Source organism: Oncorhynchus mykiss, chromosome 7 (assembly GCF_057628025.1).
Source record: "Oncorhynchus mykiss isolate SJ-2025 chromosome 7, ASM5762802v1, whole genome shotgun sequence".
NCBI lineage: Eukaryota > Metazoa > Chordata > Actinopteri > Salmoniformes > Salmonidae > Oncorhynchus > Oncorhynchus mykiss.
In genome coordinates, this window is record NC_143028.1 from 64,826,426 (window position 1) to 64,843,343 (window position 16,918).

The 16,918-nt window shown below is 44.1% G+C and overlaps 1 protein-coding gene across 7 annotated transcripts in view; it reads left to right on the plus strand.

The window, feature by feature from the left end:
- The window catches only part of LOC110528364 (plasma membrane calcium-transporting ATPase 1), a 192,338-nt gene extending 176,280 nt beyond the window's left edge, over positions 1–16,058 (plus strand). For all 7 annotated transcript variants that reach the window (XM_021610379.3, XM_021610376.3, XM_036983969.2 and 4 more), the window contains one exon: positions 8,132–16,058. In XM_021610379.3, coding sequence (XP_021466054.1) covers positions 8,132–8,136 — 5 coding nt within the window. In that variant the 3' untranslated portion in view covers positions 8,137–16,058. The remainder of the gene's footprint in view (positions 1–8,131) is intronic.
- The last annotated feature ends 860 nt before the right edge of the window (positions 16,059–16,918 follow it).

Below are 16,918 nucleotides of genomic sequence, written 5' to 3' on the forward strand. Positions count from 1 at the left end.
ACTCTCTCAGTTACTCACTCTCTCACTAACTCACTCTCTCACTTACTCACTCTCTCACTTACTCACTCTCTCTGTTACTCACTCTCTCAGTTACTCACTCTCTGTTACTCACTCTCTCACTTACTCACTCTCTCAGTTACTCACTCTCTGTTACTCACTCTCTCACTTACTCACTCTCTCAGTTACTCACTCTCTCACTTACTCACTCTCTCACTTACTCACTCTCTCAGTTACTCACTCTGTTACTCACTCTCTCACTTACTCACTCTCTCAGTTACTCATTCTCTGTTACTCACTCTCTCACTTACTCACTCTCTCAGTTACTCACTCTCTCACTTACTCACTCTCTCACTTACTCACTCTCTCTGTTACTCACTCTCTCTGTTACTCACTCTCTCAGTTACTCACTCTCTGTTACTCACTCTCTCATTTACTCACTCTCTCAGTTACTCACTCTCTCACTTACTCACTCTCTCACTTACTCACTCTCTCAGTTACTCACTCTCTCACTTACTCACTCTCTCACTTACTCACTCTCTCAGTTACTCACTCTGTTACTCACTCTCTCACTTACTCACTCTCTCAGTTACTCATTCTCTGTTACTCACTCTCTCACTTACTCACTCTCTCAGTTACTCACTCTCTCACTTACTCACTCTCTCACTTACTCACTCTCTCTGTTACTCACTCTCTCTGTTACTCACTCTCTCAGTTACTCACTCTCTGTTACTCACTCTCTCAGTTACTCACTCTCTCACTTACTCTCTCAGTTACTCACTCTCTCAGTTACTCACTCTCTGTTACTCACTCTCTGTTACTCACTCTCTGTTACTCACTCTCAGTTACTCACTCTCTCAGTTACTCACTCTCTGTTACTCACTCTCTGTTACTCACTCTCTCAGTTACTCACTCTCTCAGTTACTCACTCTCAGTTACTCACTCTCTGTTACTCACTCTCTGTTACTCACTCTCTGTTACTCACTCTCTGTTACTCACTCTCAGTTACTCACTCTCTCAGTTACTCACTCTCTGTTACTCACTCTCTCAGTTACTCACTCTCTGTTACTCACTCTCTGTTACTCACTCTCTGTTACTCACTCTCTGTTACTCACTCTCTGTTACTCACTCTCTGTTACTCACTCTCTGTTACTCACTCTCTGTTACTCACTCTCAGTTACTCACTCTCTGTTACTCACTCTCTCAGTTATTCACTCTCTCAGTTACTCACTCACTCTCTCACTTACTCACTCTCAGTTACTCACTCTCTGTTACTCACTCTCTCACTTACTCACTCTCTCAGTTACTCACTCTCTCAGTTACTCACTCTCTGTTACTCACTCTCTGTTACTCACTCTCTCAGTTACTCACTCTCTCAGTTACTCACTCTCTGTTACTCACTCTCTGTTACTCACTCTCTGTTACTCACTCTCTGTTACTCACTCTCTGTTACTCACTCTCTGTTACTCACTCTCTGTTACTCACTCTCTCAGTTATTCACTCTCTCAGTTACTCACTCACTCTCTCACTTACTCACTCTGTTACTCACTCTCTGTTACTCACTCTCTCAGTTACTCACTCACTCTCTCACTTACTGGGTAAAGAGAGACAGAGGCCTCGCATTGATTACATTCTGCGAAAGCGATGAAGCACAGCAACTGGACGCAAACCAAAGTTTGCAGTGCATCAGTACCACTGTCATGGAGGACGTAAACTCAAGCGCCGAAGTAACAACTGAGGTGGAACCAACAACAGGAGTGGAACTCACCGAGCCTCCCAGACCTGCAGTCGAGAGGAGACTACCAGGGCACAGGCCGTATGTGAAGTGGCCTGGCGCCAGTGACAAGAAGTTGTGGGAAACAGTGAACACTGACCTTACCTTGACCCTCGAGAAACTTTGAGGTACAGTGGAGAAGAAGTTGGAGAGGATGGGGGACATTATCTATGAGTACGGGACAGAAAGATTTGAAGTGGAAGAGGCAAAAGGCGGGAGAAAGGTTCCAACCCCACCAGTTTCCAGGAGGCAACAAGAAATCAAGCGCCTCTTTCAAGAAAGGCGACAGCTTAAGAAACAGTGGAAGAAGGCCTCGGAAGTGGAAAAGGAGGGCATAGAGGCACTTCAGGCTGATATCAAAACCCGGTTGGCATCCCTCCGCAGAGCAGAGAACCTACGGAAATGCAGAAGGAAGAAAGAACAAACTAGAACTCGATTCTATAAAGATCCCTTCAAATTCCTTAAAAGTATCTTCACGAAGGAAAAAAGTGGAGCTCTAAAAACAACAAAGAAAGACCTAGATGAGCACCTGAGAACAACAAACTTTGACTCAAAGCGACATGAACATCTGGCCATCCCATCAGATATCCCACCCATTGAACCCCCGGAACATCATATTGAGACCAGCCCTCCAACATGGAAAGAGGTGGAAAAAACAGTTTGGCGTGCAAGAACAGCATCAGCCCCGGGGCCAAATGGAGTCCCGTACAAAGTGTATAAGAACGCACCAGACGTCCTGAGGTTCCTCTGGAGGCTTATGAGAACAGCTTGGAAAAATAAGATAATACCCAAAGTGTGGCGTAGGGCAAGCGGGGTCCTGATCCCTAAGGAGAAGGATGCAGTGAACATCAGCCAATTCCGCCCAATCTCCTTACTGAATGTCGAGGGTAAAATCTTCTTTAGGGTCATTGCCCAGAGGATGGCTGAGTACCTGCAAAGGAATGCGTACGTCAATACATCTGTACAGAAGGCAGGAATATCAGGGTTCTCTGGCTGCTTGGAACATTCCAGCATGATCTGGCACCAGATCCAAATGGCCAAGGTGGAAAAAAGGGACCTCCATGTAGTCTTTCTCGACCTCGCCAATGCATTTGGCTCTGTGCCCCATGAACTCCTGTGGTCTGCCTTCAGATTTTTCCATATACCGGACACCATCACAACCCTGGTGAAGTCGTACTTCCAGGATCTGCAGTTCTGCTTCACCACCTCAGAGTTCACCACCTCATGGCAGTGCCTGAATGTAGGTATAATGGCGGGATGTACCATTTCTCCATTGGCATTCATAATGGCAATGGAGGTTATCATCAGATCCTCAAAATGGGTTGCTGGTGGACAGCGAGTCGACTCTGGTTTCCGACTCCCTCCACTCAGAGCCTACATGGACGACATTACAACATTGACCACCACTGTCCCATGCACCAGGAGACTGCTCAGAAAACTTGAGGAGAACATCAGCTGGGTCCGTATGAAGATTAAACCATCCAAGTCACGCAGCATCTCGATTGTGAAGGAGGTACTCTCTGACCTGAAATTCTTCATCGGAGATGACCAAATCCCAACAGTGTCTGAGCAGCCGGTAAAAAGCCTTCGAAGGTGGTATGATGCAAGCCTGAAGGACAAAGACCAGGTGCAACAGCTGCGCAAAGACATCAGTAGTAGCCTACAGTTCATCGACAACACCCAGCTACCTGGAAAGTTAAAGGCCTGGTGTCTGCAGTTTGGTCTCCTACCCCGGGTGTTGTGGCCCTTAGCAGTGTATGAGGTTCCAATCTCAACAGTGGAGAAGATGGAAAGAGGAGTCACAGGCTACTTAAAGAAGTGTCTCAGAGTTCCACGATGCCTTACCACCATAGGCCTCTATGGAGATGGTGTCCTCAAGCTGCCCCTCACCAGTCTAACAGAGGAATTCAAGTGTTCAAAAACCAGGCCCCAGATGACACTGAATGAATCTCGAGACCCAGTGGTGAGCAACAACGCGCCGACCTTGGCAACTGGGCGCAAATGGAGGCCAGGAAAAGCAGTCCAGGAGGCAACAGCAGCCCTCAGACATGCTGACATTGTGGGTCATGTTCAGCAAGGGAGAGGAGGCCTTGGGCTAACTAGCCGTGCTGCTTGGAGTAAGGCCACTGCACCAGAGCGGCGGAAGATGGTAGTGCAGGAAGTACGCCATCAGGAGGAGGCTGCAAGGTGGGCCAAGGCAGTCTCTCTTTCCAAACAGGGACAGTGGACTCGATGGGATAGCGTGGAGAAGAGGAAGATCAGCTGGAAGGATCTGTGGGCCATGGAAGCGAGGCGGTTGAGCTTCTCCATCAGAGCAACATATGATGTCCTTCCAACTCCAGTTAATCTTCACCAATGGTATGGTGAAGATCCGGACTGTGCCCTCTGTTCCATGCCAGCCAACCTCAGGCACATTCTCACAGGGTGTAAAACAAGCCTCACCCAAGGACGCTACACTTGGCGTCACAACCAAGTCCTTAAAAACCTTGCGTCCGCCCTGGAGGACAAGCGAGTTGCCACCAACTCCCTACCACCCCCAGCAGCATCACACCCCTTACGGACAAACTTTGTCCGCGAAGGGGCTAAACCACCGAAGCGCGGCTCGACACCATTAGAGCGAGACCAGCTGCGCTTGGCCCGCGACTGGAAAATGCTAGCTGACATTGGCCGTTAACTTGTGTTTCCTCCGGAGATTGCAACCACCACCCTAAGACCTGACATGGTGCTCTGGTCCCGTTCGCTCAAGAAGGTCTTCATCATTGAGCTCACAGTACCGTGGGGGGACTCAGTAGATGAGGCTTATGAGTGAAAGCATCTGCGCTATGCCGATCTAGCTGCCGAAGCACGGCATCATGGCTGGAACACAGAAGTCCGACCAGTGGAGGTGGGCTGCAGAGGTTTTGTGGCAACATCTACAACCAGACTGCTTAGAGACCTTGGAATTAAGGGCCAGAGCCAGCGTTCGGCAATCAAAGCTGTATCGGAGGCGGCATAAGGCAGCAGTCAGTGGCTCTGGATGAAGAGGAAAGACCCCAGCTGGGCCCCGAAGTGAGAGGGCCAGGAGGTATGCGGTCAACAATGCTTGACTCAGGGAGGAGGATGCCCCTGCCATGCATAGTCCCATGGGATGTTGGCTATCATCAACAAGGCAACTCCTATGACTAATTGGGAATGGGACGCAAGCGTAGGATTGATCACCCTGTCGCTGGCCGCCTTTGGGGAGGGTGTATAGTGTGAAAGGCCGAAACACCCTAGGAACCAAAGGTACACTACTGACGATGCGCTCTCCAAATTTCACCAGGCTCACTGTTCATTAACTCTTGGAAGTGCTTGCACAAAGGATAGTAACATCTCATCCTGTGTTCTTGGAATCTTACTCACTCTCTCAGTTACTCACTCTCTCAGTTACTCACTCTCTCAGTTACTCACTCACTCTCTCAGTTACTCACTCACTCTCTCAGTTACTCACTCACTCTCAGTTACTCACTCTCTCAGTTACTCACTCTCTCACTTACTCATTCTCTCACTTACTCACTCTCTCACTTACTCACTCTCTCACATACTCAGTCTCTCAGTTACTCACTCTCTCACTTACTCACTCTGTTACTCACTCTCTCAGTTACTCACTCTCGCAGTTACTCACTCTCTCACTTACTCACTCTTTCACTTACTCACTCTCTCACTTACTCACTCACTCTCTCACTTACTCACTCACTCTCTCACTTACTCACTCACTCACTCTCTCACTTACTCACTCACTCACTCACTCTCTCACTTACTCACTCTCTCACTTACTCACTCTCTCACTTACTCACTCTCTCAATTACTCACTCTCTGTTACTCACTCTCTGTTACTCACTCTCTGTTACTCACTCTCTCACTTACTCAATCTCTCTTCAATTCAATTCAATTCAAGGGCTTTATTGGCATGGGAAACATGTGTTAACATTGCCAAAGCAAGTGAGGTAGACAACATACAAAGTGAATATATAAAGTGAAAAACAACAAAAATTAACAGTAAACATTACACATACAGAGGTTACTCACTTACTCACTCACTCTCACTCACTCACTCACTCACTCTCACTTACTCACTCACTCTCTGTTACTCACTCTCTCACTTACTCACTCTCTCACTTGCTCACTCTCTTTTACTCACTTACTCACTCTCTCACACACTCACTCTCTCACACAAACACACACTCACAAACATCTCTGAAACTGGAAACACATATCTCCCTCACTAGCTTTAAGCACCAGCTGTCAGAGCAGCTCACAGATTACTGTACCTGTACATAGCCCATCTATAATTTAGCCCAAACAACTACCTCTCCCCCTACTGTATTTATTTTATTTATTTATTTATTTTGCTCCTTTGCACCCCATTATTTTTCTTTCTACTTTGCACATTCTTCCACTGCAAATCTACCATTCCAGTGTTTTACTTGCTATATTGTATTTACTTCACTACCATGGCCTTTTTTTGCCTTTACCTCCCTTATCTCACCTCATTTGCTCACTTCGTATATAGACTTGTTTATACTGTATTATTGACTGTATGTTTGTTTTACTCCATGTGTAACTCTGTGTCGTTGTATGTGTCGAACTGCTTTGCTTTATCTTGGCCAGGTCGCAGTTGTAAATGAGAACTTGTTCTCAACTTGCCTACCTGGTTAAATAAAGGTGACATAAAAATAAATAAACAAACATAGTCCCTCTGCCAGCCAGCAGTGCTCATTTTCACACCTCTGATGTATGGGTGTCTGCACAGTCATCTCTCTCTCACTCTGTGACACTGTGTTCTCCTCACAGGCCTGTAACATAATGTCTGTCAGCTCCTCTTAACTACCCCTGCCTACCTGGCTGACACACCACACACACAATATGTCCTACCCCGCCTGCCTGGCTGACACACCACACACACACTGTGTCCTACCCCTGCCTACCTGGCTGACACACCACACACACACTGTGTCCTACCCCTGCCTACCTGGCTGACACACCACACACACACTGTGTCCTACCCCTGCCTACCTGGCTGACACACCACACACACACTGTGTCCTACCCCTGCCTGCCTGGCTGACACACCACACACACACTGTGTCCTACCCCTGCCTGCCTGGCTGACACACCACACACACACACTGCGTCCTACCCCTGCCTGCCTGGCTGACAGGCCTGGGCTGTAAATGTCCTACACATTCATCAGAGTAGCTGTGTTGGTCTAACATGATGCATCAGTCTGTAGTTTAGTAGATGGTGAGGTGGGAGGTTAGATACAGACAAGTAGTTAGAGAGAAAATCATTTCCACTCACGTTGTAGAAAGTGTTGAGTACCATCAGCTTTAGAAGTGTGTGTGGGTGTGAGTGAGTGAGCGGGTGTGTTTGTGAGTGAGAGGGTGTGTGTTTGTGAGTGAGAAAGTGTGTGTCTACTGTACATGTATGAAGTTTTATTGCAGCATCAACCGTTCATCCTTTTCCCTCTTCACCACTTTATAGTTCTTATCTTCCTCCCTCTGCCTTCCTCCCTCTGCCTTCCTCCCTCTGCCTTCCTCCCTCTCTTCTCATCCTCTGTACCTTTCCACACTCCTGCCTTTCCTACAAAATATCCCCGAACTGGACTCATCTTTGGTCGCCAACCAAACAGCCCAACAGACAACATCCAACCCTCCATCCCTATTTCATTATAGAACATTGAGATGCTGCCAGCTAGCTGTACTGTAGGCTGGTGATTAGAACCTGCAGCTTGTTGCCTCAGATAGCATGATGTACTTTATGTGTCAGTGTGTTGGGGGGGGGGGTGCTGTAGTATTTAAGTAGCTGTGTGGTTTTTGTCCCGTTGCTTGCTCAATATCCATACACCGTCATTATCATGTGTTCCCACCTCATATGTTGGCATTTATTTTCACAGTTTGTTTACATATTGTACTGTATTTTAGTGTTAATGCTTTTTTGTGTATTTGTTTTGCAGTGCTCATGTATTTTCCATTCGCCCTCATGTGTCATACTGTATGTTGTAGTTGACTGTGTGTTTTTGATTTGGGGGTTTTGTGGCTCCTGTGTGCCTTCCTTTTGCCTGCTGTTTGGTTTGATGAATCGGGCAAGTGATCAAGACTGCCATCGCAGAACACTTCACTTCTCAACTGTCACTGACCACCCTTTGTACCCCCTAGCAGATTACCCATAATCCCCTGCCTGCCTGCTTGCCTGCCTCCTGCCATCACCATGAACACAGGAAGACTGAGCCAGGACCCTCATACTAACTGCTATTTGTATTTCTCTCTCTCTGCACTGTCGCTCTTTCTCCATCCCTCAATCTCTCTATCCCCCCTGCCCCCACCTTTCTCTCTCTAACAGATTAAGGTGGTGAATGCGTTCCGTAGCTCTCTTTACCCGGGGCTAGAGAACCGAGAATCAAAAAATTCCATCCATAACTTCATGGCCCACCCTGAGTTTGTTCCCCTGTCTGAGGAAGAGGCGCGGATCCCTGACATCGATGAGAGCAGCAGTGATGAGGTGGCGCTCCAGCACATGCCCAGATCCTTCTCTGGGGGGGCAGAAGCTCCAGACGTCAGCCACGAGGCCTCCTGCTGATCACCTCCTCTCTTCTCCTCTCTTCCGTTGTGCTCTGTCCATCTCCCCCTGTCGGCCGGCTGGTTACCATCCTGCACTTCCTCTCTTCCACCACCAAGAGGACAAGCGGTGCGCCCCTCATCCCACAGAGGGTACACCCAGAGCAGGCAAGGGGTCCCAGCGTCTCCCCCTCTTCACCTACCCCTCTTCACCTACTCCTCTTCCTCCGCCTCCTCTTCCCTCCACTTCCTGAACCCTACACCTACCTCTCACCTGCCCCACCCACCCACTTTGCCATTCCCATGGGCTGGCACTGACTGTGGTGTGTATGCCCTTTAATTATGTACAGCAGAGTGACATGTAGACCATCAAATCACATCGCGCCCCAAACTCATGGGTGGGAGGGGCCATGTGGGGTCCACCAATCTGCTCTGTCAAAGGCTGTAGCCTGTCCTACTGTCCATCTTTGGAGTTTTAATATCTTTTCTTTTGTCCTGTAACATTTCATTGTTTTATTTTAACCTCAGATAGCCCAGAACTGAAACACAACATGTTTATCCTTTTGTACATGCTTATTACACCCTGCATACACTAACTGACACAGCACTTTTAGAGTATATCTATGTGTACATACAGTATATATGCTTTATAGGCTCTTCAACACAGCTCCAAGCTGATTTGATGATCAGATGAACATGGGCCATGTGATTTAACAGTTTTCAGCTACTAAGTTTTGCCACTCCATTTCTCAACCTGTGTTTTAACTGTACTGTGTGTATGCATTGGATCTGTTTTGAAGCATGATGTACTAATGGGTTATGGAGTTCAACCCAGGAACCCATGTCTTCATTCATTCTGATAAATGACATGTTTTCAAGGATGAAGGTTCAACCGTCTAAACATCTCTCACTTTAGTTTGGTTCTTCTGGGTCCATTAGACATGATTTTATTATGATTTATCCTGTTTTTATGGAAGGAAAGTACAAAGGATGCTAGTCTATATTAACAGAAAAGTGAACTATCTTAAAACAACACATTGAAAGAAAAGCTAGCAGCAGGCTAGAGCCAGAGGGAACCCCCTCTCTGTGGAGTGGGATCATAGCAAGACCATGTGGAAAAAAGGGAAGGGCATCTCCCTCATCTGATGATCTCATCCAATCAGGGTTCTGGTTTTCCCTAGCCCGTTGAGAGGAAGTTGACAGCTTACGATACTGCCTCAATATGGAGGAAGAATAAGAGCGTCCGTGTCTCCCTCTCTCGTATGCATAACGTATTTGATTCATGTTTCAGCCGTGTTAAATATAATGGGAATTTAGAGATGGTTTTGGGAGTCATTATTTGCCGGGGTTAGGACCTACCTTTTCCTGTGTATAGACAGAAATGGGAAGTTGTTATTTCTTTAGTCTGTCACTCCTTTTTTCCACACATAAAAAAACTAAACATGAATACATTCTGATCTGTACCTTACCAAGGCAAATGTACAACTCTTTTTTCACTGTTGACGAAAGGGCGTTGGGCTTGTTCCTGTTAGCTACAGCTTGACTGTGTGTGTCGTTATCGAGTGTCACTGTGTCTGCTTCAGAGTGACAAAGGACTATCGATCTCTCCCACAATGCCTCTGGGAGGTGCAACCATTAGAGGCTGGCCTGCTAGCATAGGGACACAACACATCTCCACATGTCCTCTAGGGTCAACTCACCTACCAACCAACCCACCAACCACAGATAATGGCCTAACAAGAAGAGGAATACTCTAACAAGAATAAACCGATACAACCAGAGATGTTGATACATGAGAGCTCCTGTATTCAGTGGTGCATGTCGTTGTTTTAAATGATGGTACAGAGAGTTTAAACTTGGCTCCCACTCCGACCACCAACTCTGTGACAGAGAGTGTGACGCCCTCAACAGCATATGTGCTATCGATGTACTACTGCCATATTTTCAACCTTATTTTCATATCTAGGTTACTTACTTCGATAGAACCCTCTGATGATACACCTTTTCTACTTACTCAGAGCCATATTTTATAGGTTGTTGTTGTTTTGTACCCCATTGTTATTGAGGTTTCATTTCTATTCCACTCTGACCCCAAAACTGATGGATGCAAAACAACGTGTCACTGCCGATATATGTGTCATGGACTACAACGATGTTTACAGAACATAGTCTGCCTGCTGCCGTAAGCCTGCTGCCGTAAGCCTGCTCGCGCTGCGCCTCCCTCTTCTGGCTGGTCTCCTTGCTTAGTACATCATTATTGGGAAGCTTTCTTGCATGATTTTCATATAAACTAAATGTTTTGTTCATTTTTTACAATTCTTCTGTATTTTTATATTTAGTATTTTTGAATATTTTGGAATATATATGTATAGGCTGAAGTGTTTTGGTGACAGTACAGCCCATGAATGAGATGAATCAACAGCAGAATATGTTTCTATATGCAGTATATTTATGCCACATTTGTAAACCATGATTGGTTGGCCGATGCTGGGGCTAAGGAAGCTAAAATAAACTGTTTACTCACTGTAGGCCATGCGATTGGACATACTCTTTCAGCAATCTAGCCTTACCACCTCTTTCCCTTCACTATATACAGTCTTAAAGAGACAGTAGCTTAAATTCTGCTATTTCTCTCAGTAACTTAAATCAAATGAGGTCCCAATGAAAGTGAGTCAAATAGAACATGGTAGTAAACCGAACATTGAAGTAATGTAACATTAATTTGGAGTATATATGATTTTTAATCTCTATATACATATATTTATTACATGGGGTCTGTTCTTCCAGACTAATATGACTGCGAGTTTCATTTATTTTTTGAGAGGATCGGTGCACTTAGACAACTGGGTAGTGACTTTAGTCGACTTGTCGATAAAAGGGCATGAATTTCGATTTCATCCAAATCAATCGTTAACCTTTTTTATTCTAATGACTTAGGAAACTGTTTAGAGTAGAACTGTTAAACCGGTAGTGACATCACTGCCTCTTCCTGTTTGTGTCCGTAAACAGAAACAAGATGCTTTTGCTGTGGTGTCCGTTACATGCTGACCAAACCGGCTCTACACGTGCGTGATCGTGCGCATATTGATTTTGTCTATCCCTACCAGACACGTTCATGACACGTAGGTTAAAATTCCAAAACCAACTTTTAATTAATATATTAATTTGGGGACAGGTCGAAACACACATGAAACATTTGCTGTTGCTAGCTAATTTGTCTGGGAGATAAACATTGGGTTGCCATTTAGTTGTTTTTTTTTTATCTCTCCTTGTTCATCTTTCTTATGTGGATTTTATATGGCTGTGTGGACCTTGTTCATCTTTCAATCACTCACGTGGGTATATGCTTGTAAAAACCAATGAGTAGATGGTAAGGCGGGACTTACAGCGCATTAAGCGTCTAAAATAGAACCAAGTTCTATTTTAGTGCCTGGCCATGCAGACGCCCGTTGATGCGCATGAGCAGTTTGGATTAAGTGATTGAATAACATGTATGTGGACATTTATTTTCCAACACACAAGCGGACAGTTTGGTCAGTATGTTAGACAGAGACTCATTTTCGGGACACATTTTGGGGACTCGTTTTCAATGGTAAATCTTTCTTTTCTTCTGAGATAATCTATTTGGAAGACTGCACTTCTACATTGAATATACTGTGTAAATATTGCCATGGGATGATTTTGAACTTTGAACTCTAGGTAATGAAAAGGGGGCAGTCAGTCAGTGATCACCCAGCATAGCTTTAAGAATGTTCAGCCAAATTCTTGTTTTGTACAATCGCTGTTTTTTTTATACTTTCTTTTTTGTTTTTGACCAGATTGTTTTAAACTGTTATTGTCAGGTGAATGTATTTCCATACTTTCCATCTCCCCAACATAGCAAATGTTGTTGCATGTAAATGTGGACAGAGAATGCAAAGAACTTGAAGCGTCGCTAAGATTGTCCTTCTTCTATTGCCATGGTTGTGCTGTTGTTGATCTCTTATTGAACTGGTTCCATTCCGTAGGTGAACAGATACTCCATCCGCTAGAAACACCCCGATCTTTTGTTTGTTTGCTGTTTTGTTATTAACCCTGGCACAACTGTACTACAGAAGCAGACCAACAGGTCTGTATGTCTGAGGTGGATGGCAAACTAAAGAACAGCCAGACAGTCCTGGCAAAGTTTGGTTTCTCTGTTGGACAAGCCCATTGCTGCTTCTGACCAATCTGTAAGACCTTTCCTCTTATTGCACATGTTTCAATTATGACTCATGTATGACAAAATGAAACATGCTAAGGCATTGGGCAATAACTGTTGACTGTAAAGGACTGCATTGCTTCTCTAAAGCGTTGTCTTTCTTAGATAGCTTTCTTTTCATTGGGTTTGGGGGATTTCTTCTGGGGCAGCTTCTCCGCAAGTTGTAAATAAAAAAAGGTTTGAAAACTGGAATATCACATTTGAAAGTCATAACCCCCTTTATTTTACATAGGCCGATGTTTACCCGAACCAGTTCTTGTGTTTTAATACATTTTCAATTGCATCTAATTGCGAAAAGACAGAAAAATTACTTTCTGTAATTGATATGATACACAGTAATAGACACTGGTGTTATTTTTGTATAAACATAATATCATCTGTGTGGCATGCATGATGTATAAACAACTTGGTGGTTTAAAGCAATATGTCCAACCTGGTAGGATTGGTACTTTCGTGTTCTGTGTAGCCTAAACCACGCTGTACTAGAGAGAAAAAAATTGCCATTTGTAAAAAAAGCTAGCTGTTCAATGTTCTGCATGTTTAAGTATGGAATGAGACATCCCAAATGTTTAACTGCTTCCAAAACAAAACTCCCACATTTTGACTGAGTTGCTGTCCCAGTGAAACACACTGAGAGGATGCTGCCTTGAAAATATAGGATGGAATGGAGGAGAGATGGGATGGGGTGGAGGAGGGATGGGGTGGGGTGGGTGGATGAATGGGGTGGATGGATGTGTGAATGGGACTCCAATTCAATTTCACAAAGATCAGTTCAATGAAGTGCTTTCTCTGTAGGTACTGTAACAGGTCCCTGTTGAGTACCTCATCACTAGTGTGGAACGATTACTACCTGGATATTAACTAAGGTACTTGTTGACTGTGTCATTGTTCATTCATAAGGGACTAACAGCAACCACGCAGTCTACCATCTGACTTTACCCCATCTCACCATAGCAGACGGATGTGAAAACCAGCTCAACAAAAGCTTCATACATCAACTATATAACACCATAGTAACACAGTAAATTTATATATTTTTTAAAACAAACACACTTTGTAATTTAACCACGAATATTGTTTATTTTAAATTTTTGGTATTTAGAAAGAACAATCCTTATCACTAGCCCCATGCTGAATCTCTTTCAGCACCGACTGAGAAGTAATGATGATGCCATGCTGTTCGTTGTTTATTCCATCATCCAGCCAAAGCCATGGGGAATCACTCTTTAACAAGGATAGGCATTCTTTATTCAGCTCATCATTTTACATGTATCACATCAATCGATTTCCTCATTACTCTCCCTCTCTCATTCCGTCTCCCTCCATCCAAGGACTGAGCTCGTCTGCTGCTGTGCCAAACTCCAGTCAACCTCTCTTCTAACAGCAGCATCTCAGATGTGTGAGATTCTTAACTGGTTTATTCAACAGTTCTATCCATTATGGTAGTTCCTTCTAATTGACGCTTTAAGGCTCTGTTTTTCCCACTCTTTCGATCTCGCTAGTTGCATTCTATCGAGGGGTGGAGAAGGCTATGCTCTGTCAGTGAGACCTGTGTGTGCAGTATGTCTCTGTGGGTCTTGTTGCCACATGCAGATTCCCAATGTCTAAAGTCCTACATCTGCCCAGACTCGCTTCGATTAACAAGGCTCATCTGTGTGTGGTCACCAAGTGCTTATGGGGGAGAGTAGAGAAGTGTTTCACAGGCCGCATGTCTCTTGTCTAGTTAAAAACACATTGACAACTTGCTCTTCTATCAGAGAACGATTCCATATCAGTAACACAGAACGGCATTCTGCTGTTGTCAACAGCAGTCTAGCTTGTCTCGTCTCCTTTATGGGTTGCTGCTGATCTAGAGGAGGAAGATATAAAAGAGAGCTTCCCCTCTCTTTACATCACCAGTTACTGTGACTCTGTGTACATCACAGGTGTGCCTCAGCTTAAGCACTTGGTTGGTGTCTTTCTTCATAGCTATGTTGTTGAAACCAGGAAGTTTTCTTTTTTATTTAACCCTTATTTTATCAGGTGACTGAAATCACATTCTCATTTACAGCAACAACCTGGGGAATAGTTACAGGGGGATGAATGAGCCAATTGGAAGCTGGGGATGATTAGGTGACTGATGGTTTGAGGGCCAGATTGGGAATATAGCCAGGACACCGGGGTTAACACCCCTACTCTTATGATAAGTGCCATGGGATCTTCAGTGACCACAGAGAATCAGGACCTCGTTTAACATCCCATCCGAAAGACTACCCTGCACAGGGCAATTTCTTTTAGACCAGAGGAAAGAGTGCCTCCTACTGGCCCTCCAACAGCATCTGGTCTCCCATTCAGGGACCGACCAGGACAAACCCTGCTTAGATTCAGAAGTAAGCCAGCAAGAGAGGTATGAGGGCAGCTGATTGGTTTATCTGAGCATGTTGGAGTGACCGTAGGTCATTCTGGAGATCCATCGCTCATTCTGGTTGGCTTGGTGTGAACATAATTGTAGAAACTTTTCAAAGAGCACAGTCTTGTTTTGCTAAATTGAGCTGTGTTTACACTGACAGCTTTTGACATTTTTTTGCTCATTTCTCTCGAGGTGAGATGTTGTTACATCGCCCTGACCTGCAACCATGTTAATGCAACCATGACTAATTCTGACAGGCACTCAAAATGGTTTGGTGTTACATGTGAAATGTAGTTTTGGTTTCATGGTCGTGTCCCCACAGAGCTGAGGTACTGAAACGGGCAAGCCTGTTGATTTGATTGACGCAAGAGAAACAACAGCAAAATCAGGGGAGGAATTAAATTGGCTGAAATTGTTAAGTGTGTGTGTGTGTGTGGTGTGTATGTGCGCATAATAGTAAATGTGCAAATGTGAGGGTTTGTATTGAGGCTCATTCTCTGTGGGTACAGTAACTGTCTGTTTTCATCTAGAAGGGCCTTTGAGCAGCGTCTCCTCAGTTTGTGTCTCACCTGACAGACACACAACAAACACATTCATTCCCTGTTCTTTCCCACCATCTCCTCTTTAGTAAATAAGATTCATTATCATGCCAAAATGTCAGACCTGTTTGCTTCAAACTATGCAACAGAATTCTGCTATTAGAATATGGTTGATTTATTTCCTAAATTCTCCTCAACACACTCTCTCTCTCTCCTTCTCTCGCTCACTCTCTCTTTCTCTGTCTGTGTGTGCTTGTCTATGTCTCAATGGATCCAGTTGTTTCCCATATTTGAGTTCTTTCTACTAACAGAAACAGAAGTGTATAATGTATGTATGTATGTGTGTACACGATGTGCAAGCACCCTGAATTGTTCTTTACTCTGTTGTAATAATGATCATGTTGAATGCCTTGGTCTTTATGTCCTGTAGTTTGAATTTAACAGAACAAAAAATGATAATCAAGCAAGAAAGTTGTTATAAATATATATATATAAATATATACAAATCTATATACATAAAATAAAGCCATTGGGATTTGAAATACATTGGTTTCAGGGTGATTCTTTGTGTGATGTTCGTTGTAATACATTTGTTTCAGGGTGATGGTTCGTTGTAATACATTGGTTTCAGGGTGATTCTTTGTGTGATGGTTCGTTGTAATACATTTGTTTCAGGGTGATTCTTTGTGTGATGGTTCGTTGTAATACATTTGTTTCAGGGTGATTCTTTGTGTGATGGTTCGTTGTAATACATTTGTTTCAGGGTGATTCTTTGTGTGATGGTTCGTTGTAATACATTTGTTTCAGGGTGATTCTTTGTGTGATGGTTCGTTGTAATACATTTGTTTCAGGGTGATTCTTTGTGTGATGTTCGTTGTAATACATTTGTTTCAGGGTGATGGTTCGTTGTAATACATTTGTTTCAGGGTGATTCTTTGTGTGATGGTTCGTTGTAATACATTTGTTTCAGGGTGATGGTTCGTTGTAATACATTTGTTTCAGGGTGATTCTTTGTGTGATGGTTCGTTGTAATACATTTGTTTCAGGGTGATTCTTTGTGTGATGGTTCGTTGTAATACATTTGTTTCAGGGTGATGGTTCGTTGTAATACATTGGTTTCAGGGTGATTCTTTGTGTGATGGTTCGTTGTAATACATTTGTTTCAGGGTGATTCTTTGTGTGATGGTTCGTTGTAATACATTTGTTTCAGGGTGATTCTTTGTGTGATGGTTCGTTGTAATACATTTGTTTCAGGGTGATGGTTCGTTGTAATACATTTGTTTCAGGGTGATTCTTTGTGTGATGGTTCGTTGTAATACATTTGTTTCAGGGTGATTCTTTGTGTGATGGTTCGTTGTAATACATTTGTTTCAGGGTGATTCTTTGTGTGATGGTTCGTTGTAA